The 23,483-nt window shown below is 42.4% G+C and overlaps 2 protein-coding genes and 1 pseudogene across 9 annotated transcripts; all 3 read left to right on the top strand.

Annotated features, from left to right (window-relative positions):
* Positions 1-3,873, top strand: part of LOC103383319 (wiskott-Aldrich syndrome protein family member 3-like) — an 8,759-nt pseudogene extending 4,886 nt beyond the window's left edge.
* A 342-nt stretch (positions 3,874-4,215) lies between these two features.
* On the top strand, positions 4,216-5,893 carry LOC103383292 (uncharacterized protein CXorf40 homolog). The gene is made up of 3 exons (XM_008316352.2): positions 4,216-4,334; positions 5,210-5,470; positions 5,549-5,893. The coding sequence occupies exons 2-3, from the start codon at positions 5,212-5,214 to the stop codon at positions 5,755-5,757; spliced, it is 468 nt and encodes a 155-aa protein (XP_008314574.1). The 5' UTR covers positions 4,216-4,334; positions 5,210-5,211; the 3' UTR covers positions 5,758-5,893.
* Positions 5,894-6,574: 681 nt separating this feature from the next.
* Positions 6,575-22,658, top strand: LOC103383291 (CSC1-like protein 2). 8 transcript variants are annotated; one of them, XR_003050548.1, is made up of 24 exons: positions 6,575-6,943; positions 9,969-10,145; positions 11,064-11,143; positions 11,995-12,033; positions 13,449-13,539; positions 13,627-13,664; positions 13,966-14,108; positions 14,945-14,996; positions 15,406-15,514; positions 15,603-15,673; positions 15,804-15,884; positions 15,984-16,107; positions 16,935-17,068; positions 17,170-17,307; positions 17,554-17,707; positions 17,841-17,947; positions 18,090-18,176; positions 18,264-18,329; positions 18,427-18,589; positions 18,971-19,076; positions 19,256-19,423; positions 19,929-20,044; positions 20,125-21,124; positions 21,215-22,658. XR_003050548.1 is itself a non-coding variant. In XM_017035385.2 (24 exons), the coding sequence occupies exons 2-24, from the start codon at positions 9,987-9,989 to the stop codon at positions 20,467-20,469; spliced, it is 2,484 nt and encodes an 827-aa protein (XP_016890874.1). In that variant the 5' UTR covers positions 6,580-6,943; positions 9,969-9,986; the 3' UTR covers positions 20,470-22,658. The 8 variants fall into 8 exon arrangements, 7 of the variants coding, with proteins under 7 accessions (XP_024914170.1, XP_016890874.1, XP_016890876.1 ...); XM_017035385.2 differs by having other exon boundaries at positions 6,580-6,943; positions 20,125-20,208; positions 20,296-22,658; XM_017035387.2 differs by having other exon boundaries at positions 6,581-6,943; positions 20,125-20,208; positions 20,302-22,658.
* The last annotated feature ends 825 nt before the right edge of the window (positions 22,659-23,483 follow it).

Genomic DNA, 23,483 nt, shown 5'->3' with positions numbered 1-23,483 from the left:
GTGTATTCTGGTGAGATCATCTGACGGCAGGAAATTCCTTCTGATTCTTTATATTCCTCTCTGTTCTTAACCCTCTCCTCGTTTTCTTGGGTTTCTTCTATATTTTTATTTCATCTTAAGACAGAACGCAGTGTGTGTGCGTTTATACTTGGCCCTAAATCTGATTCTGAATCGGATCCTGAAATAGTTATGATAAAAAAAAAAATCTTAGTTCAATTTGAATCACCACATCACCCAGAAAGACTAATCCTGTTCCAGGTTCATCAATCTCATGACTCAAATATAACAGTGACATTGACGTCACTGTTATTATTGGATAACACTTAGGTTGTTGTAATCTTATTACATGTATCTTTTTCCACAGGTTGCAGGTGAATTCAGCTGACTGATTCACAGTGACCTCACTCCAGGTGTCTCAATGTGACTCTCCTGGTCTACACCTGGAGTGGTGGTGTCTCAGCAGCGACCTCAGGTGGTTTAAGGTCATAGCACTTTTCTCCACGTCTCGAGGTCCTCACTTGGGACACTGCTGGCTGCAGGTGACAACAGGTCAATCTTTTTTTCTTTTTTTTTTTTGTCACCTGTAGACACCATTGACTTCCGGTGTCTACAGGTGACGTCAGGTGAATCCCTGTTACTGCAGGTATTTCCAGGCGATTCTGGGCGGTTCCATCTGAACCATGCCGCTTGTGAAGCGCATCATTGAGCCCAGGTACCTGTGTCGGGGGAAACTGCCTGATGGTGTCGCCAGTGAGCTGGAGTGTGTAACCAACAGCACCCTAGCGGCCGTCATCAAACAGCTGGGAGGCCTCAGTGAGTGGCGGTGGACGCGGTGAGACGCTCGTCCTTGATGCTACTGTTGATGACACGCTTGTGTCCCCTGCAGGTCGGTATGCAGAAGACATCTTTAGTGAGCTTTTCACGGAGGCAAACAGCTTCTACCTGAGGATGAGCCACCTTCAGGAGAGGGTGGAGCTTCTAGCTGTGAAGGTCACTCAGCTGGACTCTACAGTGGAGGAGGGTGGGTCACATTGGACACCCGTCTGGGCTGGTGATTAGGTCTAACAGCAGGTAAAAAACAAAAAAACAAAACAAAATCACGTCTGTTGTGTAGTTTCTCTGCAGGACATCAACATGAGGAAGGCCTTCAGGAGCAGTACTGTCCAAGACCAGCAGGTGGTGTCACGCAGATCCATCCTCAACCCAGTGTTGGAGATGTACCAGCGATGTGACAAACCTCCACCTCTAAACATCCTGACACCCTACAGGTCAGACTAAAGGGTCAGATCGGCCTTTGGTATTACACCCTGTATTCTGATATTGTACATCGGGCGCCCCCTGCTGGTTCAATTAGCCTTAGACAAAATGGCTGGCTCTTGATAAGAAGAGGTGGTGACTTGAGTCATTATTCTGTCATTAGCTTGCGGTGGTGGCTAAAATCTGTTTTGTTTCTGTGTTTGTGTAGAGATGATAAAAGGGATGCCCTTAAGTTCTTCACTGACTCGTCGTATTTCTTCGACCTGTGGAAGGAAAAGATGCTTCAAGCCACAGAGAATAAACGCAAAGAGAAAAGACGACACAAGGTGAAAACAGCTGTCAGTAGTTTCTTGATTTGTTGATTGATTTGTTGATTGATTGTTTCACTGATGGATTGACTGACTGACTGTGTGCAGGAGCAGAAACATGTGGAGGAGTCTTCAGGGCGTGAAGTGAAAAAGGTTTCTGTTCTATATATATTCTATATATATTCTTGAATCTGAATTCTACTCATAATTCTGATTAATGTTGTTATAAAACATATGTATTTAAAAGGGGCCAACAATACTGAACATATGGAACAGATTTATTTTTAAAACATGTCTTATGTGGCTCATGGCCTGGATTACAATCCTTTAATAAAGGCCTGGACTGGAAGTGGAATAGTTTCATATTAGGCCTTGATTTGGAGAAGAACTGTACAAAAGATTGGAACTGGAGCCAGAACTTGGTCCACAACTATATCAGAATTTGTTTTAAATATGATTTAAATTTGATTCAGATTTCTGTCTCATGTTTAGGGCATTTTTTAAAATATTTTTTTTGTTCAAAGGTTCGTAAAGCTCGAAACAGACGGCAGGAGTGGAACCTGATGGCATATGACAAGGAGCTGCGTCCAGACGCCCGAGTCACTCCCTCTCCGAACCACATGTCCGAAGGCTCTGAGTCACCTGACAGGTAATGTCACATGACCAGGTGCTGGGTTAGCTATCAAGTCTGACTTCAGTAAAGATTAGATGCTAAATTTGCAGAGTCACATGTGATCTGATACTATTAACCCCGCCCACAAGGTCAAGGTCAAGTGATGAGCCTTGCATGACTGCCAGCCCCCGCCTTCCTAAAGCCCAGGGTCATGAGGTGAAGGACCATGTGACCGCTGTGATGACCAGCAGCGGGCAGACGCAGTCTTTGGACAGAGGTCTTCGCCCCAATGTCGCCACAACCTCAAGTGGACGCCAACACTCTTTGAGCCGCAGCAATCAGGCTCGCACACCTGCTGTTTCGACCAATCAGAGTGCAGGCCGGGCCACTGCTGCTAAAGAAGCCAAGTATGTAAAAACTAGGGATGACCGATATGAAGTATGTAAAAACTAGGGATGACCGATGTGACCGATATGCTGATATTGTCCAAACACTTAATTTACGATTCTGATATATACACACTGAGTTCTTTACCTTTGATCTTAGTGACCTTCACGTACCTCCTGCACCTCCTCCTCCTCCGCCCCCTCTACTGCCCTCAGTGGGAACAATGGGAATTTCCAACAGTTCCATCCACGCTGCTGCCGGGGCAACACCTGTACAACACGCAGCCGCTTCTGGTAACCAAGGTAATGGACAAAGAAAGTAAAATAATCCAATGTTATTAACGATTTGTTTCGTTTTGATTTACAAAAACTAAATCGATCATTTTTATTTGGCCTGCAGGTGTCGCCGCTGGGGTATCCCGTACACAAAGCCCTGCCCCTCCTCCGCCGCTTCCTACTAACTACATCCCTTCTCCCGGACGCCCTGCAGCACAGGCTCCGCCCCCCACTGCTATGGTGCCACAGCTGTTGTCAGGGAAAGATATGCCAATGAGCGACGCCCGCAGCGACCTACTCGCCGCCATACGGAGAGGTGAGCAACATCTAGCCTAGTCTGAGTGATGCGCTAGTAGTTGAGTGGGAGTGAGTGTGTTTGATGTGGACAAGCCATCTGATTGGTTGCTTTTGTTTCATTGCCTGTTTTCTGATTCGTTGACAGGGATCCAGTTGAGGAAGGTGCAAGAGCAGCGTGAACAGGAAGAGAAACGTGAGCCCACAGGAAACGATGTTGCCACCATCCTTTCCCGGCGCATTGCAGTGGAGTACAGTGAGTCAGAGGATGAGTCCGATCCCGAGGACCAGGACTGGTCCGACTAATTACAGCAGCTGTTAGCTCTGACAAGCGATGTGGTACGACAGAGTTTATTTTCATGTGTGGATAGTGAAAAGTTGTATATTGCAGCAGGTGCTGTCCGATAGGCCTGTGTGAACCAATCAGACGTGAGATAAATGTCTGCCTCATTTTGTGCTTTATTTTGTGACTGAACTTTTTATTTGCTTGTTTCAGTGGCATGTTTAATTATATTCAAAGTTATGACTTATTTATAGTTAATTGTGTGTTAAGTTAGCTGTGTTGTATGAATATTTCCTTGTTTTGAACATGCTCCTGATAATGTGATGTTAATATTTTCTGTGCCATTATGTCATAGTTGTCAAACACTGTGATTGGCTGTAGACCTTTACTGATCAATGCTGTAATTTGCATGTGGTTGGGTTAAAATTAATATCAATTAAAAGCAGAAGTACTGAACTCTGATGTTTGTTTTATTGTGTTGTTACGACCTCTAACTGAAACATTTCCCCTGTTGCTGAGGAACAGAATCATCCTTCAGCTGCTAATCAGGAGTTAAATACTTTTTAATATATGTCCCTATGTAATTTTTTTGTTTTTTTGGTCATTTTATTTTTTATTTGTCAAAGGTAACTTAGACAGATGGATAAATAAAGAGCCTTTTATTTATTTTGTATTTATTTTTAATTTTTAATTTAATTTGTGTTAATAATTTTTTTGTTATCTATCTATTTTTTATCTATTTTTTAATTACACGAATGATAAGGGGGTAACTTTTCTGTTCCCTTTGCTATACTGGCCACACGGGGGCGGTAATGAAGTTTTAAATGTTTTGTGCCGTTCGAACCAGACAAACGAGTCTAATGCCAGGAAGGCGGAAGTTTGTGGGCGGGATCTGCAGTCCATTCGAAGCATTGGATGTGAGTTGTATTTTTATACTTTTGTCGCCGGATAACGCATTTAATGACACTATTTTAATAAAATCAAACCACATTATTGTCTCTCGGAATTTTATATCAACGCGGATTGTCCGCCATCAACAGGGGGAGAAACGATGTTAAAACAAAATAGTGTTTTTCCTGTGGAAGGTTGTTTTATTTAATACAACCGACACTTAACCAAATACTCCTCAGACAAGATTTATAGTTTTATAACTTCATGCAGTAAATTCAGCCAGTTTCCAGCTACAGTGACATTTTTCCTGCTTGGCAAATGATCGGTCGAATACAACTAAACTCAACTTTGGGATATTACACTAGTACATAATATAGTTGACATTGTGTCGAATGTAAGATAAGATTTGTGGTGATTTACGCGTATTGTTCATGACGTACTGTTTTTATGACTCCGTATTTGTCCTTCTTTTGTTAATTTGTGGCTTTTTTTAATAGATTTGTTGGGTGCATTGCTTTATATCCTTTTTTATTATATGTCTTGGATGCATTACTTTATATCATAATTTAAATGTTTGTTTGATGCTTTTGTTTTTATTGTAGTGTCAATTTATATGAATGTATTCGTTTTCTGTTCAATAAATTAATTATGGGTGTATTTTTTAACATTAGGGAATGTGTTAGTTGTGCATTTGTTTGGTCAGTTTATGAAAATTAAATGTTAAAAATGTGGTTGTTATGTTATTGTTTTTAATGGTTGGGGCGTTATCGTGTTTGTCATATATTTGGGATCTGTTTTTATCATCATTCGATCTGAATATTTGTTTCATCATTATGTAAAACAGTGTTTGTTTCATTTCTGTAGTCAGGTTGTAACTTGATTTATTTATTTTTTTTGCCAGACATGACCCTGCAGGTTTGGTGCCTCTCTTTCCGGCAGCCGTACGCTGGTCTGATCCTGGATGGTGTAAAGACAGTGGAGAGTCGTTGGCGCCCTCTGCTGGCTCCTCTACAGAACCAGACCTTGGCAATCCACATTGCTTGGCGAGACTGGGAAGGTGACGAGTGGCGGGAGGTGCTTGGTACCTTGTTGGGAATGCAGCAAGCTCAAGTGGACAGGTTGCTGGTGTCAGGGGAGCGGTTTGGTCGTGGCGTGGTGGCAGGTGGGTAACAATTTATCATCTGTTGAGCTTCAATTACTACATGGCATCAAACATGTTTCCTTGTGTATTTTCCCATAGGGTTGGTGGACGTGGGTGACACCTGGCAGTGCCCTGCCTCCCTGCAGGGTGAGGAGCTACAGCGTCTACAGAAATCAGCTGTTCTGTCCGGTCTCCATGAGAAACACCTGACTCAACTGTCAAACCCTCGCTGGCTGAAGGCACCACTGAGCAGCCGAGGAGGTCGTGACCTCTGGACGGTGGAGATTCCTGCCGAGATGTTACCATGACACATACAGAGACTCAAAATCAACCAATCAGGGATCTTCATCACAGAACGTGGGCACAAAGAGTGGGCAGCTAGAACCTACTGTTGTAACGTATGAACTTCCACCAAATAAAGGCAACGTTGACCAGACAAAGTAAATTAAGAACTGACAATTGTTTCTTTTTTGCTAATTGAGATCGCAGTGGTTTCAACAAGTCTCTTGCATCTACTCTACTACTACTCTTACTTAATAAATCATTCTTCAACAGGTTCCAAAAGTGCCTTAGGTCTGTGGTGTTAGAGTGAAATTGCCAACTGAGACTCATATTGAGATGAGAAATCACCTAATTCCTTCAGATCCAGTTTATTATATATACATATATGATAAGTATGTCTTAACCTTCGTTCTCCAGATATAAGAAACCTCTTTACAAATAGGGTTTCTTTTTCATCAAATATTTATCAATAGAATGTGATTCTCCAAGTTGTTCCTGCATCAAATATTTATCAATAGAATGTGATCATTCTCCAAGTTGTTCCTATCATATTTGGTCTATTTCGGTGGTGATTAATGGATATAAACAAGCAAATTAGAAATAATTAAACTACTTTATAAATTGGCTTAAACATGGTGTCATTTTTTAAATTAAATTTTTTCAAATTTAAGCCCAGAGGTAGATAAAGTCGGCATTAATGAAATACAAGTTAGTCAAAGATTTTGAAACTTGGTAAAAAATTGAAAAACGATACAGAATGTATATGAATGTGTATAAAATATTAAAGCGTGTATTTTCTGTACAATATAAGAGCCTCAGTTTCCGCTCGGGCCGAGCGTTTGAATGTGTGCTCTGTGGTCATGCAAATACAAGTACATATTGTTCCTTGTGTGCGTGGGTTTTGGCGCCCCCTGTCGGCCTCCTCTTAATCCTCCTCTTCTTTCTAATTCTGGACAGACACCGCCTCCATTTTGCCGCGGACACAGGGCGGAGCAGCATCAGCAGCCGTAGCGGCATCGGCAGCGGAGGGATACGCTCCTGCGGCGGTACCTTGCACGGCAGTCACACTGTTTCTGGATGGCTCCGGCGGCGATGGACCGCAGGCGGCGCGGCGCTGCGACACTGACGGTGTGAGACTCGGCGGTGAAGCGGCGGCTGATATACCGGAGCTGGGGCGGTGGCGGTGGAGCAGGAGGAGGAGGAGGAGTGAAGGCAGGTCCCGGCTTTATTCTAATTGGGTTTATTGATTAGTCGGTCTGTTCTGTGCCGCTTTGTTAGAGCTGCGCGGCGTGTAGGCCGCTACCGGCCAACATCCATCCCGACTGGAGGTTCTGGTGGTGGTGGGGTTGGTGGTGGGAGGGGAAGGGGGGGTGGAGGGGGTTATATAATGTGTGCGCAGAGGACACACCGGCCTGTCTGTCTTTATCTCCGTCTGGATGTCTGTCTGTGTCTCTGTCTCTGTCCCTCCGCCACCTCTGACTCGCTGCGGCAGGGGCGGCGGCGTCAGGCGGGACTGCAGGTGCAGCAGAGCCGCAGCTCAGTGCAGCGGTGACGCTGTCAGCTCTGGTTCAGCGTCATCACTGGCGATGACACTGTATCCAACATTTTACAGCTAAGGACAAAATGATCACATATTGGAGTTCAGGAAAACCATTTTCTACGTTGACAAACCGAGTCACTCATTAAAAAAACCCATTTATTTTACTCTGTGTTCAGTAACTGAATTATTAGTCAAATGTTTAAAGATGAGAGTAAATTATTGGGCTCTTTGAGAACTGACTCATGTGTTGCCATGTTTGTTCTTTAAGGTTTTGAGTCAACACTAACTTTGTTAGGACACTCAAATGGATCAAAGCATTCTTAAATGATACAAATTATTTGTTTATTTATGTTCAAGAAGATCCACTCAGAAAACCGGTGCAGTGACAGGAAACCAAAGTGAACTGGTCTCAGTGGAAATATGAATTAAATATTCATTGTTCTAATTGAATCAGTGTAGGCTCTGCAATTTTTAATATATTTTAAATGTTGTTCTCTCAACGGATTTCCCTATTTTCTAACACCATTAAATGCACATTACCATAAAACCAACTTCCTGTTCCATCAGTTGAGGATCTCTGGCCTTAAAACCTCTGGTTTAGAACAGACTCAAACTGTTGGAGGTTTGAGTCTCGACAGCTGTAAAACCGTGTTATGTGTAAACAGGGCCGAGCGCCAGGTGTAAACATTCACTACTAAGAAATGAACTGGTTAATTTTTGTGTTTCCATTTGTCCAAACATATACAATATCAGTAATATATGACTAATGGAACTGGAACTGTTACTGGACTGAGACAGATTTTATTGCAGCATAAAAAAACCTCCTCAGTTTTTACTAATTGCTGTTAAAAACTGCTACATCTGAAGAGTACGAAGATTTTTATTTTTTTTAAATTAGCAAAACTATTCAAAGATAACCTAAATCTGACTTGGATAGTCCGATATGATCAAAATAGCAGCCAGATGTTAGCTAGGCTAATGTTTAGAGAAAAAAGAGGAAACGTGTGTTTATTGATTTTGTCAGTTTTATTTTTTTTAATCAAAATGTATTATTGTATTAGTTGTTTAGATTTATTTTGTTTTCTCCTTTTAAACGATTTTCACCTTTTGACCTTTTTTGGTCTAATAGATTTTTCCAAAATAAAATTACTCCTGTTTTGTGGTTGTTTTTTTTTTAAATTTTGTTTATGTTTAATCTGACCTTTAGTTATTTTTCCTATTTCTTTGCTAATCTTTAGCTATTTCTTGTCCAACTTAGGGGTATCTTTTGTTGCTAATTTATAATTTTTTTCAAATTTGTAACATTTGGGTTTCTTATGTTTTACTGTTGCCTTTCATCCATTTTGTTTAATTCAGGCTAAAACTTTAAACTTTAGGCTTTTCTTTTGTTAGGTTTTGTATCAGGTCTTACTTTTTTTTGCCTATTTCTTATTTATTTTTTTATGCATCATTAAGTTTAAGTGTGTGATTTGAGACTTGTGTTAAAAAATCCTTTTAATAAGCCAGTCTGGATTTGCCAGCAGAGGGCGCTCTCTGAGCTATGACCATTAAAATGTCCAATACAGCTACAGACAAACAAAGAGCAAAAACCTGAGTCTTCAACGTCAAACTGTGACTGTGGTTAGCAACACTGTGTTTATGTGAGTTTGAAAGAGTTGCTGTTTTATCTGTAACTCCCCCTCCCCCCCCCCCCACCTCCTCACCCCCAAACAGTCATGCTGACATACAGATATAAGTTCTCACCACTGTTATCAGTAGTTACAAACATTGTCTTGTGTTTTTTTTTTTTTTTACAAAATGTACAAATTGTCCTTGTACAAGTTGCCTCAGAAAACCTCGTCTCATGTGATCAACTGTCACCACAACAAAAAAATAGTTCTTAAAGGCTAATCCTAGGAATAAATGTCCTCTTTTGAAACTTTTTTTTAAAATTTAAATTAGGCTTCAGTTCTCTGCCAATAGGATTCCACACAGAGAACTTGTTGTGTTCAGTTTTCTATACGTGGAATTTCTGTTCTCTGATCTCCAGTTCATCATTTCAGCTTCTCAAACCAAGACTTCTTCTGATGTTACTATTTTGAGTTTTTTTTTCTCTCATATAATATTAACTTTATAGATTTCAGCTTCTCAAACCAAGACTTCTTTAGATTTTTTTTCTCTCATATATTAACTTAAAAATTGAAGGTGACATCACTTCCTGCCGATGTCTCAGTTTCTGATCTTCCGCTAAAACCTCATCAGAACAAAGATGCTGCAGAACCACCTGCAGAACCAACAGGAGGAGCTGCTGGGTCATGTTCCTGCTGCCAGTGGGTTCATTTAACCGACAACACACTCACACATGTCCATGTGAGCAGTAGGTGGACGTTGTCCCCCGTCTCTGTCTTTGTCCTCGGTCAGACATGTGATCCTGTGCTTCTGCTTGTATTTTGCGACAAACGTTCGTTCAGGCGTTAAAACTAGGTCAGGAGCCGCCGTCCACGTTGCTGTGGCAACAAGATCATTGGGTGACAGAGCAGAGAGGGAGGCTGCCACCCGACCGCTGCTGCCGGTGCATGCTGGGATATGTAGTCAGCTCCTGAAGTACAAACCAATGCATGATATTGTTTTTTTTTATTCACTGTTTTTTTTCTGTGTTCTTTAGTTTAATGGTTCCTTCATGTTTTTTAAATGACCAAATGTTTTCTTGTCTTTCAGGGAGATGTGAAAGTGACCATGTTCAGAATGGCGTTTCGGGCTTGTGGCGGTCAGAACTGCTCGTCTAACAGCGAGTTAGAATACTGTTACTCAGCGAGGATTCGCAGCACTGTGCTTCAGGGGCTGCCCTTTGGAGGAATCCCCACTGTGCTCGCCCTCGACTTCATGTGTTTCCTGGTAAGTCAGCAGAACCAAGACCGAACCGTGCCATCGTACCTGACCTCTGTGTCGACACGGGACAATGTTGCCGATTTAGCGTGAGTCAGCAGATTCGGCCGACTCACGCTCATTGATCGGATGAGTCAGTGAGTAAATGGAGCTCTGACTGAGTGATCAGAACCAGTTCAGTTAACAGAACTGTGCTTGGTGCCCACATGAGTCAGCAGAACCTGGGTCAATGTCACACCAGGTCCTTAGAACCTTTCTGGGGATTGAACCGAGTCAGCTGGACCGTGGTTAGGATTTAGCTGAGTCAGTAGAATTGTACCAAGAGCAGAGATGACTTCTTATGATATGGTGAACATTCTGCTGAGTCATGAATAAACTGGGTAAGTGAACCATCTTTCTTGCTGTGTTGGGTCCATAATACATACCCAGGACTAGGATGAGTCAGCAGATTTTTTTTTAAATGGAGCTTAGTTCCCGGCTAATTGAGCAGAAACATACTTAGTGACTCGAGTGACTCAGCAAAACTGAGGTTAGTCAGCAGAAATTTGCTTTTTGCCGAGAAAAGTCGTCAGAGCTGTTTTAATACCTTGGTCAGTGTTCGTCTGGATGAGTCTTTAATCTCATCTGGTTCCGCTGGTTGGTGTCTGGTCCAGAGATGACTCAGCAGAATTCTCCATCACATGTTTTCTTGTGGATTAAACATTTTTGACCTGGATTTTCAAAGCATCACTCAGTGTAAAGGCCGCAGCGTCTGCGACGTCTGTGGAAGTATTGTGATTGGCTGATTGGCATTGTTACTGCAGCAGTGAAAGGAGTTAAACCAGCAACCTCCCCGTTGTGACTAAGTGTCTTTAAAAAAAATGTTGAAAATTGGTAAATGTTGTTCATCAACTGTGTATGTTAATTTTATATTAAATTCCTCTTCAGGTGCTGCTCTTTGTATTCTCCATCCTGAGGAAAGTCGCATGGGATTATGGTCGCCTGGCATTGGTCACTGACGCTGACAGGTAGGTCACCTGATCCACCACGGTCTGACATTTGTTTGATTGTTTTATTTTTTTAATGGTTAGATTTTTTTTTTTTTTTTTAAATTGTTAGACCAGAAGGCGTTCAATCCTGATCCACCACGGTCTGACATTTGTTAACTAAGACGCTGTTTTTAAAAAAGATAAAACCCATGTTTATTTTTAATGGTTAGACCAGAAGGCGTTCAAAATAGAGTTTAAGTCGAGGTGTTTAGAGCCCCCTCTGCTGGACTACACCATCATTACTACTCAGTGAGAGTCTGGTTTTAAATTTAAAATTATGTCAGACAGCAATAATGGTATATTGACATGTGTCAAACTCATGGCCCGTGGGCTGAATCCAGGCCCGCCACCTCATTTCCTGTGGTCCACCAGTGTAGTTGTTATAAAAACAATCCTGTTGTATAGAGTCTATAGTTATATTTACTGGATGGATGAATGCAGTGAGTCAAATCCTGCATGTGTATAATATATAATATGTTGTTTTTATTTATTTGTTTTATTTAGGACAAAGTTCTTTATTTATTTGTTTTATTTAGGACAAATAAATAAATGTTTATTATTTCTGAGGAGAGCATTCTCAGAACAGGACTGGAATAATCTGGTTTGGTCCCAACGTAGATTGTGTTTTAATTTTCAGCTTCTTGTTTTTACGTGTTACAGATATGGAGTCACACTGATATGTTTTATTAAAAATATTTCAAATGAACCATAAAAGATCACGGAGGTCCATAAATGTGACCGGTTTGAGTTCTAGCCCAAAGAGTCGTGATGTCATTTCTCTCTCACAGGAGTTGTGTTTTTTTTTTCTCTTTTTGTTTTTCAATGTTAAGACTGGGGAGTTGTTTCACCGATGAGGAGGAGGAGGAAGAGTAGGTTTCTGGTTTGCCCTCTAAGGAGTTATTTCTCTGCTTTTTCCTTATTTTATTTCTAGCACTAACTAAACCTTTTTTTCATTTCCAGCCTGTGTGTCTGTGATTTATTGACTATAATATTATTACACTCTCAACTCCAACGTCTGAACCACGTCAGAGAACCAAAAGTGCTGTACATTTACAGAAAATAATAGAGTTTGTGTTAGCTAGAAGGGAGCCAGTAATGAAAGATAAATTGGTTATAGTTAGTAACTCTAGTAAAAGCTAGTAGAAATAAAAGATTAGCAGCTAAAATATACATAAAGGTTAGCCTGGAAATAGCTAGAAGTAAGCAAAAATGGTACGAAACATAGCAAAGACACATAGCATATTCATACGATGGTGGTTAGCACGGCTGCCTTGGAAACAGAGAGCAGGTAGTCCTGGGTTTGATTCCCAGAAGAGCCATGTACTTGGCGCCTCCAGGTGGCAGCCTGTTGGAGCAGATTTGCCAATGAAATTATTATTATTAGTTAGTAATAATAATAGAGAATGTAGCTAGACTTTGCTTAAACAGCTTAAAGTTGACAAAATGATTACGTTTTAAAGAGGAAAGACGTGACGTCAGGGTGTAAATCTCACACACTGAAGTGACTGAATTTCCCGTGACACCGTTTTCTTACTCTGCCGTGTGTGTTTGGTTTGGTGTGTTTAACTGTTTAACATGTGGTGACCACAACGAAAAAACACCACAGGTTAAAAATCTGTACGATTTGTGTGACCAATGCAGTGTAACATACAGTTTAGCTCTTTTATGCTAACAAGTTTGATGCTAATCCGCTTGTTTTTATGTGAATGTGAATCAGCCGGAGACGAGACAGAGATAACTATGAACCGGTAAAAAGGTAAAAACAAACAAACAAAAAACCCAGGACGTTTGTGATGTTTTAGCCCCACGTGTCTTGATAAGTGTTACTCGACTGTTTAGCTAGCAGGTTCAGACTAGCTGTGACGGTGCTCAGATCAGTCGTGTTGTCCTTTACTGGTATGAGTGTTAGGGGTTAGCATTAGCCTCATGTGATGTGACCACAGATTAAAAAAATATCAGGAAAATGTCAGTGTTTGTATTTAATCAACTGAACCAGTCTGGAAAAAAAGTTGGTACATTTCCTAAATGTATTAAATCGTTAAAACATCAACTGTGATAATTCATTTACAACTGGATTTTAATATCAGCCTGATTCCAATCGTCATCAGTTTGAGTTTTTAGTGAGTGTACCAACTCAGGTTTGGACTTCCCTTTAGCTTCTGTCTGTGTTTGCTATCTTTAAGAGCGCTTTTCCAGAGGATCAGCCCAGTCCAAGGTCAGAGTGGCTAAGTGCTAATAGCAAACAGGAAACTGACTTTTCTTTCTTTCCTGTCCGTCTCTGTAGCGTTGCTTCGGCGATGCACTCAGAAACACCTGATCGCTATGAACGCCTAACGTCTGTGTCCAGCTCAGTTGATTTTGAGCAGAGAGACAATGTAAGTGTGTGTGTGTGTGTGCATTTGATCTGAAGAATGTAATTGGATGATTGACGTGACGTGTTTCTTTTTTTTTTTTTGCTGCAGGGATTTTGCTCGTGGCTAACGGCCATCTTCAGAATAAAGTGAGTATCAACAATATTCTCATATTTTTGTTATATTTAAATCAATATAAAGAATTTAGATTTAGATTTTTTTTTCTATTTTATCAACTTTTTTCTTATGTCTTCTCTTTTGAAAAATATACAAAATATAAGAAAATATAACTTCAGACCTTTTGAGCAAGAGTTTAAAAACACGCGGAATCAGTTAGCATAGCAGTTAGCATGTAGCTTTGCCTTCTTTAGTCAGATGACTGCAGACAGATGAACCTCACTAGTTTGCGTGAAAAATGTTGTCAACGTCTGACTCCGCCTCCTTCTGCAGAGATGAGGAGATCAGGGAGAAATGTGGCGAGGACGCCGTCCACTACCTGTCCTTCCAGCGTCACATCATCGGTCTGCTTGTCGTCGTAGGCGTGCTGTCTGTCGGCATCGTACTCCCCGTGAACTTCTCCGGAGACCTGCTGGGTAAGAACGGCGACCGCAGCACAGACCTGTATAAGTCAGAGGGTTACAGACCTGAGTCGCCTGACCGCGGAGGTCGCCTCTCCTCACCATGTTCTCGCCCTCTTTGTCATTAAATGTAGTCAGAATTATCAGTGCAGACTCAGTGTTCCTCAGCCAAGAAGCTGCAAGGACGGGTCCACCGTCCAAAGAAGGTAAAACAGTTGGTGTAAGAGCAGGGGCTGTGATGATGTAGTCTGTGATGTCACTCCTGTAATCTGTGATGTCACTCCTGTAGTCTGTGATGTCACTCCTGTAGTCTGTGATGTCACTGTGGTTGGGAGCGCCCAGAGTCCAAGTCTCAGCAGGTCCACGGGTCCTAGACTTGTGACAAGGCCTTATATATTGAGTACCATCGCAAATGTTCATGCCCACTAGGGGGTGTTGTTTCAGAAATGTTTGGGTCATTTCTTGTATCGTCTTAGGAAACAAGTGTGGTACAGTCTAAGAACCTTCCACAAACTGTGAAGCTTCCATGATGTTATGATAACATTTCTCCCAAACCAAGGTCCATGGAGAAAATATGTTTTTTTAGCAGAACACAATTAGTCCTGGTCCACTGGTGCCCCCTGTGTTCAGTTGGTTACAGTGGGGTAAATGTGGTAGAAAGATTCCAAACATCACATTCAAACTTTCTAATTAGACTTTCAACAACTTTACAGTTCTTACCTACATGTCATGTCAAATCTCACATTTTCTCCATGGACTTTGTTGTTATGGTGTGTTTTTATTTCAGTCGTTCCTGAAGGTCAAAAGTAAAGTCCACATTTTGAATTCACCTCCTCTCGTCTTTCTTCCAGAGAACAATGCCTACAGCTTTGGACGCACCACGATAGCCAACCTGAAGTCTGAGTGAGTCTGAGGAGGAGTGTGGTCATGTGATCCAGCAAGAACTGAACTAAGATTCAATGTGTTGGGTTAGCCTAGCTTTGCACCAAAACCATTGTTTTCCTAGCTCAGCATAAACACACCTGGAGGCAGCGAGGAGGTGTTAGCATAGCCCATAAAACCTAGCTAATTACAAGTTAGTATTTGACAGGAAGAAGTAAAAACAAAACTGGAGTTAAAAGTAAATGTTAGCATAGATTAGCGTAAAGATTGAAGGCAGGAAAACTGTTAGCTTAGCTCTGTATTAAAGCTGAACTTGTGTTGGAAAACTAGTTACATGTCTCACTGCCACAAATGTTAGACAAATATTTCCAGAGGTTAGAGGTCGTTGTATTCCCATTAGATATTCTCACTGAAGACAGTTGTTTTTCAGGACAAATCTTCTGTGGCTCCATACGACCTTTGCCTTCATGTATCTGCTCCTGACCGTCTACAGCATGAGGAGACACACGTCTAAGATGCACTACAAGGAGGACGACCTGGTAACAAATGGCTTCATCATAAAAAATATATATATATATTCCAAAACCTGTACACAGTCTGGTAAAACGTTTGTTCTTTGTCACGCAGGTGAAACGCACTTTATTTATTAATGGCATCTCCAAATACGCCGAGGAGACCCAGATCAAACAGCACTTTGAGTGAGTAAACAGGGATTGGATCAAACAGCACTTTGAGTGAGTAAACGGGGATTGTTGTTGTTTGTTTTCTTTGTTTGTTTGTTTTTCTGCTCCTCCCCCTGCTGATGTCATCGGTTTGTGACATTTTCAGACAGGCATATGAGAACTGCACCGTGCTGGAGGCTCGCATCTGTTACAACGTGGCCAAACTGATGGCTCTGAACGCTGAAAGGTGAGCACCAGTTCTTGGTTCGGGTCACCGAGTCAGGTATCCAAAGGCACCACCGTTCTCCACATTTCCTGATCCTGTTGTCAACGGTTTCTTTTCCAGAAAGAAGACAGAGCGCAGTAAAAAGTTTTTCACCGACCTAATGGCAAAGGAACACATTCCGACCATGATCAACCCTAAACCCTGTGGACACCTGTGCTGCTGCGCCATTGCAGGCTGTGAGGAGGTGATGACCTGACTGTTGTTCAGAGGCTGATTAGCTTCAGCTGATCTTTGTGTCTGTGTCTGGGCTGGAGTATCGTTATGAACTCTCCTGATTTTCTTTAAGACATACTGTACATTAAATGGAGGCATTTTGTATATATGGCCACGAGTCAACATTAGCATTTATGCTCAAATACGAATTTACTGTTTTGACTTTAGCGTTAATGCTAACCTACCATTGACTCACGTGTTTAGCCCCTAGAACTTAATGGCTAATGCGGACATTTGAGTCCTTATGATTAGCTAAAGGCCACGAGTGAATTATTGGTAATATGCTACACCAAGGGTTCTCAACCCCTGGTCTGGGGACCAGTGACCGTCCATAGTTCATTTGGTACCGGGACACAGTGTGGGAAAAAAAGTATTTTTTACTTATTTACTTCATTCAAATTCATCAGTCATATCCCTTTGCTTTTAATTAGGGGACCGGTGACGGTCCGTAGATCATTTGGTACCGTGCTGCAGTGGAAAAAATATACTTCAGTTTTACTAATTTACTTCACTCAAAAAGTATTCAGTCAATACCTTTACTTGAAGATGATTTAGCAACGTTACAAAAATAACAGATCATTCAAACTCTGACACTAAGAGAATAAAGTCTAAAAGATGTTTATTTTATCAAAAATGTAATGTTCCTACAACGAGGGCGTGGTCTGCAGTAACAGCTGATACTGGGCGACCTTTACTGGTACAAAAACGTTGTGAACCGCTTCTTTTTTTTGTGTCTGTCGTGTATGTAACGCGCTTCACACTAACCCTTTCATCTGCTCATCTGCTAACTCTCTGCAGGAGGAGGCAGTTAGCTACTACACCAAGAGGGAGGCTAAGCTAAAAGAGGAGTACAGGAAGGAGAAGGAAAAGGTTCACACCAAACCTCTGGGCATGGCGTTCGTGACCTTCCAGAACGAAGCCATGACTGCGATGTAAGTCTTCATCTGCTGAGAACAGGTTTTTTTTTTGTTTTTTTAATTTCCTTTGATTCAGGCTCACAGTAATCGTTTTTCTTTCTCCTTTCACTTTCCAGCATTCTGAAGGACTTCAACGCCTGTCAGGTTCAGGGCTGTCGCTGTCGCCTGGAGCCTGGCTCCTCTCAGTTCAGCGAAGTTCTCCATGTCCACAACTGGAGTGTGTCGTATGCACCGGACCCCCAGAACGTACGCTGGTGAGTCCACGCGCTCCAAACACACACATCTAACAAACTCACTGGAGCTGGAGGAATCAGCCGCTGGAGCTGGGGATTGTGGGTTCGCGTCCCACCTTGATGGTTAAGGAAGGTTTCAGGTTCGCTGCTCCCCGGTGCCTGAGCTGAGCCCCTGCTCTGCTCTTTAGTGACGGCTGGTGTCCGGTGTCACGATGAGCAGCGCTTCACTTTCCTTTCCCGACTCTCTCCTCTGACGTGTGTCTGCAGGGAGCACCTGTCGCTGGGCGGTGTCAGGTGGTGGATCCGCTGCTTCATCATCAACTGCATTCTCTTCATCCTCCTTTTTTTCCTCACCACACCTGCCATCATTATTTCCACCATGGACAAGTTCAACGTCACCAAACCTGTGGAGTATCTGAACGTAAGTGCAGCCTGGACTCAGGACGGACGCTGACTTCTGTCCGTAAACACACCGTCCTGGTTCCCAGCACTGCTCCGTTACTCACTCGGCCTCTGTCTCTGTCTCTGTCTCTGACCCCGCCTCTCTCTCATAGAATCCCATCGTGACTCAGTTCTTCCCCACACTCCTGCTCTGGGCCTTCTCGGCTCTGTTGCCGACCATCGTCTATTACTCCGCCTTCTTCGAGGCTCACTGGACCAGGTACTAGTTTGGTTTCTTCCCTTTTAAACATCAGATCATATACGTCAGCCTCAACAATGAAACACAAACATGAGCTTAAGTTCAATATGTATGAATCAGTGCCATCTGATCCCTGATATAAAATGTGGGGTGCCCCCTGCAGGTCTGGAGAAAACAGGACAACCATGCACAAATGTTACACCTTCCTGATCTTCATGGTGCTGCTGCTTCCGTCTCTGGGGCTCAGCAGGTGATGAAATAACACCATGATCTGAAATACTGGGATCTTTTATCTGACACTAACTGCATTTTTTAATTTTAATTTTTTTTGTTATAGCCTGGATGTTTTTTTCCGCTGGCTCTTTGACAAGAAGTTCCTTGACGGTGGAACAGTCAGATTTGAGTGAGTGCTTCATCACGTCTTCAGACTCTGGTTTCTTTATTTGTTGTGTTATTTTTTGTTTTTTTTTGAGTTAAAAACACACTGTGTCTTCCTGCAGGTGTGTGTTTTTGCCAGATAACGGTGCTTTCTTTGTCAACTACGTCATCGCCTCCGCTTTTATTGGAAACGCCATGGACCTGCTGCGGATTCCTGGTCTCCTCATGTACATGATCCGGTTGTGTCTGGCTCGGTCTGCCGCTGACCGTCGCAACGTTAAGAGGGTAACTTCACACGCTGCGGCTGTAATAGTCACCGTCACCTCGTGGGGTGGATCTAATCAGACTCTGGTTTCTTTATTTGTTGTGTTATTTTTTGTTTTTTTTTGAGTTAAAAACACACTGTGTCTTCCTGCAGGTGTGTGTTTTTGCCAGATAACGGTGCTTTCTTTGTCAACTACGTCATCGCCTCCGCTTTTATTGGAAACGCCATGGACCTGCTGCGGATTCCTGGTCTCCTCATGTACATGATCCGGTTGTGTCTGGCTCGGTCTGCCGCTGACCGTCGCAACGTTAAGAGGGTAACTTCACACGCTGCGGCTGTAATAGTCACCGTCACCTCGTGCGGTGGATCTAACTGACCACGTGATGTTGTTGCCTCCTCAGCACCAGGCCTACGAGTTCCAGTTCGGGGCGGCGTACGCCTGGATGATGAACGTCTTCACGGTGGTGATGGCGTACAGTATCACCTGTCCAATCATTGTCCCCTTCGGTTAGTCCCCGCCTCCTTCCACTACACCTTCTTCAGATCCTTCACTGATTTTGATGTGTGTTGATAACATCTTCCAGTGTTTCACCTCAACTCTTAAAGTTTCTAAACATTTTCATTCAAACTGTGCGTCATCAGAACAACTTCTAAATGACACAGTCGTTGCCGTGACTCCGTTGCAGGTTTGATGTACATGCTGCTCAAACATCTGGTGGATCGATACAACATGTACTACGCCTACCTGCCGTCCAAACTGGACAAGAAGATCCACTCTGGTGCCGTCACCCAGGTGGTGGCTGCTCCCATTCTTTGTCTCTTCTGGCTGCTCTTCTTCTCCACCGTTCGCACAGGTGTGTGACCGACACGACACGAGCACAGCACACATCCCATGTTAGCCTTTCAACGCTTACGGTTCCCTGTCGCCACCGGGCGGTCACCAAGTCTCTGTAGACGACAACGCTGAGAGCATGTCGTTAGCTAAACAAGTTCATCATTAGCAGAGGTGGAAAGTAACAAAGTCATTTTACTCACGTTACTGTAATTGAGTAGTTTTTGTGTTTAATTTATAACTTTTTGAGTATTTTTTGTGTTTAATTTATAATTTTTTTTAAGTAGTTTCAGTAATAAGTCATTTTACATTTACTTAAGTACATTTTGGCTCAAGTATTTTACTTCGCGACATTGGAAAAGAACACGCTGTAGAGTTAAAAAAATTAAACACGAGGAAAAACAATCCATGTTGAAAAAAATTTTGAAAAAAAAAAGATTCCTCCTCTGATCATTAGTGAAGTGAAGAGCTTGTCGTTCATGAAAGTGAAAAGCCACCTTTACGCCTCTTCTATGCTGACGTGACAGGTTTCAAGACTCCGACGTCCATGTTCACACTGGTGGTCCTCATCGTCACCATCGTGGTCTGTCTGTCCCACGTCTGTTTCGGACACTTCAAGTATCTCAGCGCTCACAACTACAAGGTAAAGACCGTCGCATGCAAGGTTCGAAAAGTGACGCGGAGACGTCCAATCAGCCGTTTGTCTCTATATTTGTCGCACAGATTGATACCAAGGACACCGACGTGGACGCGGTAGAAAATGGACGTCCGGCTCGTCCCTCGTCTTCACCCACCACCAAGTCTCAGGTAAGTGCCGTGGGTGGGACGGAGTCTGGGATCTGCTGTGGTGCGGCCGCGGCACCGTCTGACTGGTGTTTCCGTTCTTCTTCTTTCCAGCAGCAGCAGCAGATGTACATTGCTCAGGTGCTGCAGGACGGTGGCAGCGGTGGTGAAGAAGATCGTGGCTCGTCTCAGGACGAGGACATGATGAACGGAGGAAACAGCATCAATGAGGCGGATTTCCAGTCAGGGGAGGACAGTCTGATCGCCAACGAGGTCCGCCAGTAGCTGTTGGTGAAGCCAGGGAGTGGGTGGAGCTAATTCAGTGTTTGGACAAGATTTAGAAACACAAACCTGATGCTTTGCACATGGAGACTGACCACCATTAGCTCCACCCTCTCTCAGCGCTGAAAGACTTGACCCTGACCTATGACACTGGCGCCGGGCGCCAACATGCAGTCCTGCACATATCCACCTATTCCACAGGAGGTCGCTGTACAGTACCACAAAGCCAGTCCTTTTCTTTTGTACTGCTCTCTGTAACGCTAGAGGTCAGTGTTTATCTTTCTTTTTGCCTGAGCCTGGTCTGGATGGTGGCTCCTCATTCCACCGTAGTTCAGCAGCAGGTTCAGAGAGTAAAAAAAGACAGGTCAACACTTAACTGAGTAATCCTTAGACACTGCCTCCACTGGCGTCAGAGTCAGTGTTAAATCACTTGCTCCGTTCCAGTAAGGTAGAAGCTTCTGCTGTCTTCTTTTCCTCAACGTCTTTAGTTTTTCTGTCGGTCAATATTTCCGGTACTTTTACCAGACTGCCAGAGACTGAGATTTAAACTGGATCTCTCCCACACACCTCCATCTTTACATCAGAGTTCAAACTACTTCTCACTCAACACTGTACCTACGTTTGCATGAACATCCAGCTTCAACTGCTGTCTCTCAAGGTAAAAATGAGTTCATCCACTAACTTTTGATTTATTAACCTGCCTTTGCTGCATGTTTTTTTTTTGTTTGTTTGTTTGTTTTTTTTTAAGCTCCGCCTGGATTTAAGATATGGGACAAAGTCACCTGCCCAACATCCAGGAGCTCATCCTACTTTTTCTCGCTGCCAACAACTCAACAAACTTTGGTGAAAAATAACTGGACTCTTATTGGTTTTCCCACGTTTCAGTTTCTGTCCCGAAATCTCCAGATAAAGGCCACAAACGTCCGTGTCTGTGTACGTTTTCGGAACTATTTCAGGTCTTTGCAGAGATCCCAAGAAATGTTTGGTAGTGTGAGGCGAGGTAGATGCAGAAGAGCAGTGCTCTTCGACTGGGACGTCCTACCCTTCACACCTGACACTGTTGGAAGTGTGTGTGTGTTTGTGTGTGTGTGTGTGTGTGTGTTTGAACAAGAGAGAGGAAGACAGACTATGCCATCTCAGTGTTTCACAAACTTCTGTCGACTTAGTTCAGTAAGAAAAATTAACGTCAGAGAAAAACACAACTTGTGTTTAGTCTTTCGTTACGTTAGCCTAGCTTTGCTTAAAGGTCCAGTAAACAATACTCAGCACCACGGTTTTAAGCTTACGACTTAAAGTTCTCTTCAATTACATCTTATTTTGTCTGGTGCAGTTACTGACACTCCAGCAGGGGTCACTTAAGAACAGCTGGATCCTTGAATCCAGTTTTTGCCTAAAAAAACATTGATATTTGCTGCTCGTTGCTGTTAGGAAGCAAGCTAACTGAGTCAACTTCTTCTTTTTTCAGCTGCTCCCCCCAGGGGTAGCAGATTATTTGCCTTCATCTCACCCTGTCCCTTTCCTCATCTACTGTTACACCAACCTTTTGCATGTTTCCGTGATAAACACCAGTTTCTTTAACTGCTCACGTTCTTTGTCTATTTTGTGTTTTGTCTGAAGTGTCGTATCCTCTTTCTCGTTGAATTTTCTTGTTTAGAACTTCCATCATTCACATGTGTGTTTTGTTCTTTGGACAGTGTATAATGACATCAACTGTACTACCATACCTGTAGGACCATGCACAGTTAGCTCATGGAATAAAAAAAATAATTGGCTGAAAGTTGAAGAAATTTGAATGTTACTTGACATTTTCTGACCAAAATGAAATCGGAATATTCCTAATTTTGTTTTGTAAAAGTGGCACTCTCTGAGCTGATCAAATTAGAGGCTTCTGTTGCAAAGTAGGCATTTCTGATGAAATAATTCACTGAATTTTCAAAAGTGATTAGTTTTGGTGCTTGATTATTGTATAGTGGACCCTTAAAAAACAGGAAAACAGCAGAAACTGTTAGCTTAGCTTAGCTAAGCTGTAGTATAGGTCCGTTTGTAATATATATGTAATTTGCTACATCTTATTTTGTTAGCATCTTTGTCTTAAGTTAGCACTATTTATATAAACAGCGTATGAAAAAACAAAACATGTCAGGTGCTCTGATGGGACCAGACTTTTTGTCCGACTTTGAGCTAGTCTAACAGTTTCTAAATATTGTGCTATTCAAGCTAACAGCGGTGACAGTTTATCCATCCGTGGCTGGTCACGTCACATTTGTCTTGGGGTGATCGTGTAGAAATGAATTTTTAGTGGGTGGCTATAGTTCCATCCAAATCTTCTAGGTCCTGTCTCAGAGATGCTCATTGGACATTAGCGTTGTTAACGTGTGACCTTGCTTTTAGTCACATCGTCGTGTATACAACCATTTCTGTGTTTCAAATCAGTTAGCAGGCGGCAGATTAACAAGCACTAGTTCTTTTGGAGGTAGTTAGCTTAAATATTTAGCACTAGCCGAACGTAGCTGAACACATTTGTTCGTATTGCATTACATGCTAAGTCTGTCTTTAGTTGTGCTGGCCTTAACTTTGTTGATGTGTGGAAACTAAAAGGGACTGACACAGCTCGTCAGTGTCTTAATTCTTAACTTCTGTTCATGAACCAGTTAGCTAAAGCAAACTTTAGCCTTCGTGTTTGGATTATACTGATAAACACTGAGTGCTTTCTGAAGGGACTGGGTGGATTCGCAACCATGCTAGCTAGCATTCAGGTAACGCTATGGTGATGTTACAAACGAAATGAATTTGTTTGCAGGAAATTGGTAACTGGCAACATATTAGTTTGGTTGTCGACTAGTACGTTTGAAGCTGCAACTGACTGTGATATAATTACAAAAAGAACTTTTTATGATTAGACTGTTAATATAGAGTGCAGCAACTGACTGTGATATAATTACAAAAATAACTTTTTATGATTAGACTGTTGTTAATATAGAGTGCGACTGCTGGAGGCAGCCCTCCAATTTAAAGGT

Source organism: Cynoglossus semilaevis, chromosome 9 (assembly GCF_000523025.1).
Source record: "Cynoglossus semilaevis isolate Cse_v1.0 chromosome 9, Cse_v1.0, whole genome shotgun sequence".
NCBI classification, from domain to species: Eukaryota; Metazoa; Chordata; class Actinopteri; order Pleuronectiformes; family Cynoglossidae; genus Cynoglossus; species Cynoglossus semilaevis.
This window is presented reverse-complemented; position numbering and strand designations above follow the sequence as displayed.

What these genes read in the sequence shown, in the direction of transcription:
- LOC103383291 (XM_025058402.1), top strand. Translation starts at nt 9,987, where the DNA reads ATGTTCAGAATGGCGTTTCGGGCTTGTGGCGGTCAGAACTGCTCGTCT. An exon ending in TCGACTTCATGTGTTTCCTG is followed by an intron (nt 10,146 to 11,063) that starts GTAAGTCAGCAG and finishes ATTCCTCTTCAG; the next exon opens with GTGCTGCTCTTTGTATTCTC. An exon ending in ACGGCCATCTTCAGAATAAA is followed by an intron (nt 13,665 to 13,965) that starts GTGAGTATCAAC and finishes CTCCTTCTGCAG; the next exon opens with AGATGAGGAGATCAGGGAGA.
- LOC103383292 (XM_008316352.2), top strand. Translation starts at nt 5,212, where the DNA reads ATGACCCTGCAGGTTTGGTGCCTCTCTTTCCGGCAGCCGTACGCTGGT. An exon ending in TGGTCGTGGCGTGGTGGCAG is followed by an intron (nt 5,471 to 5,548) that starts GTGGGTAACAAT and finishes ATTTTCCCATAG; the next exon opens with GGTTGGTGGACGTGGGTGAC.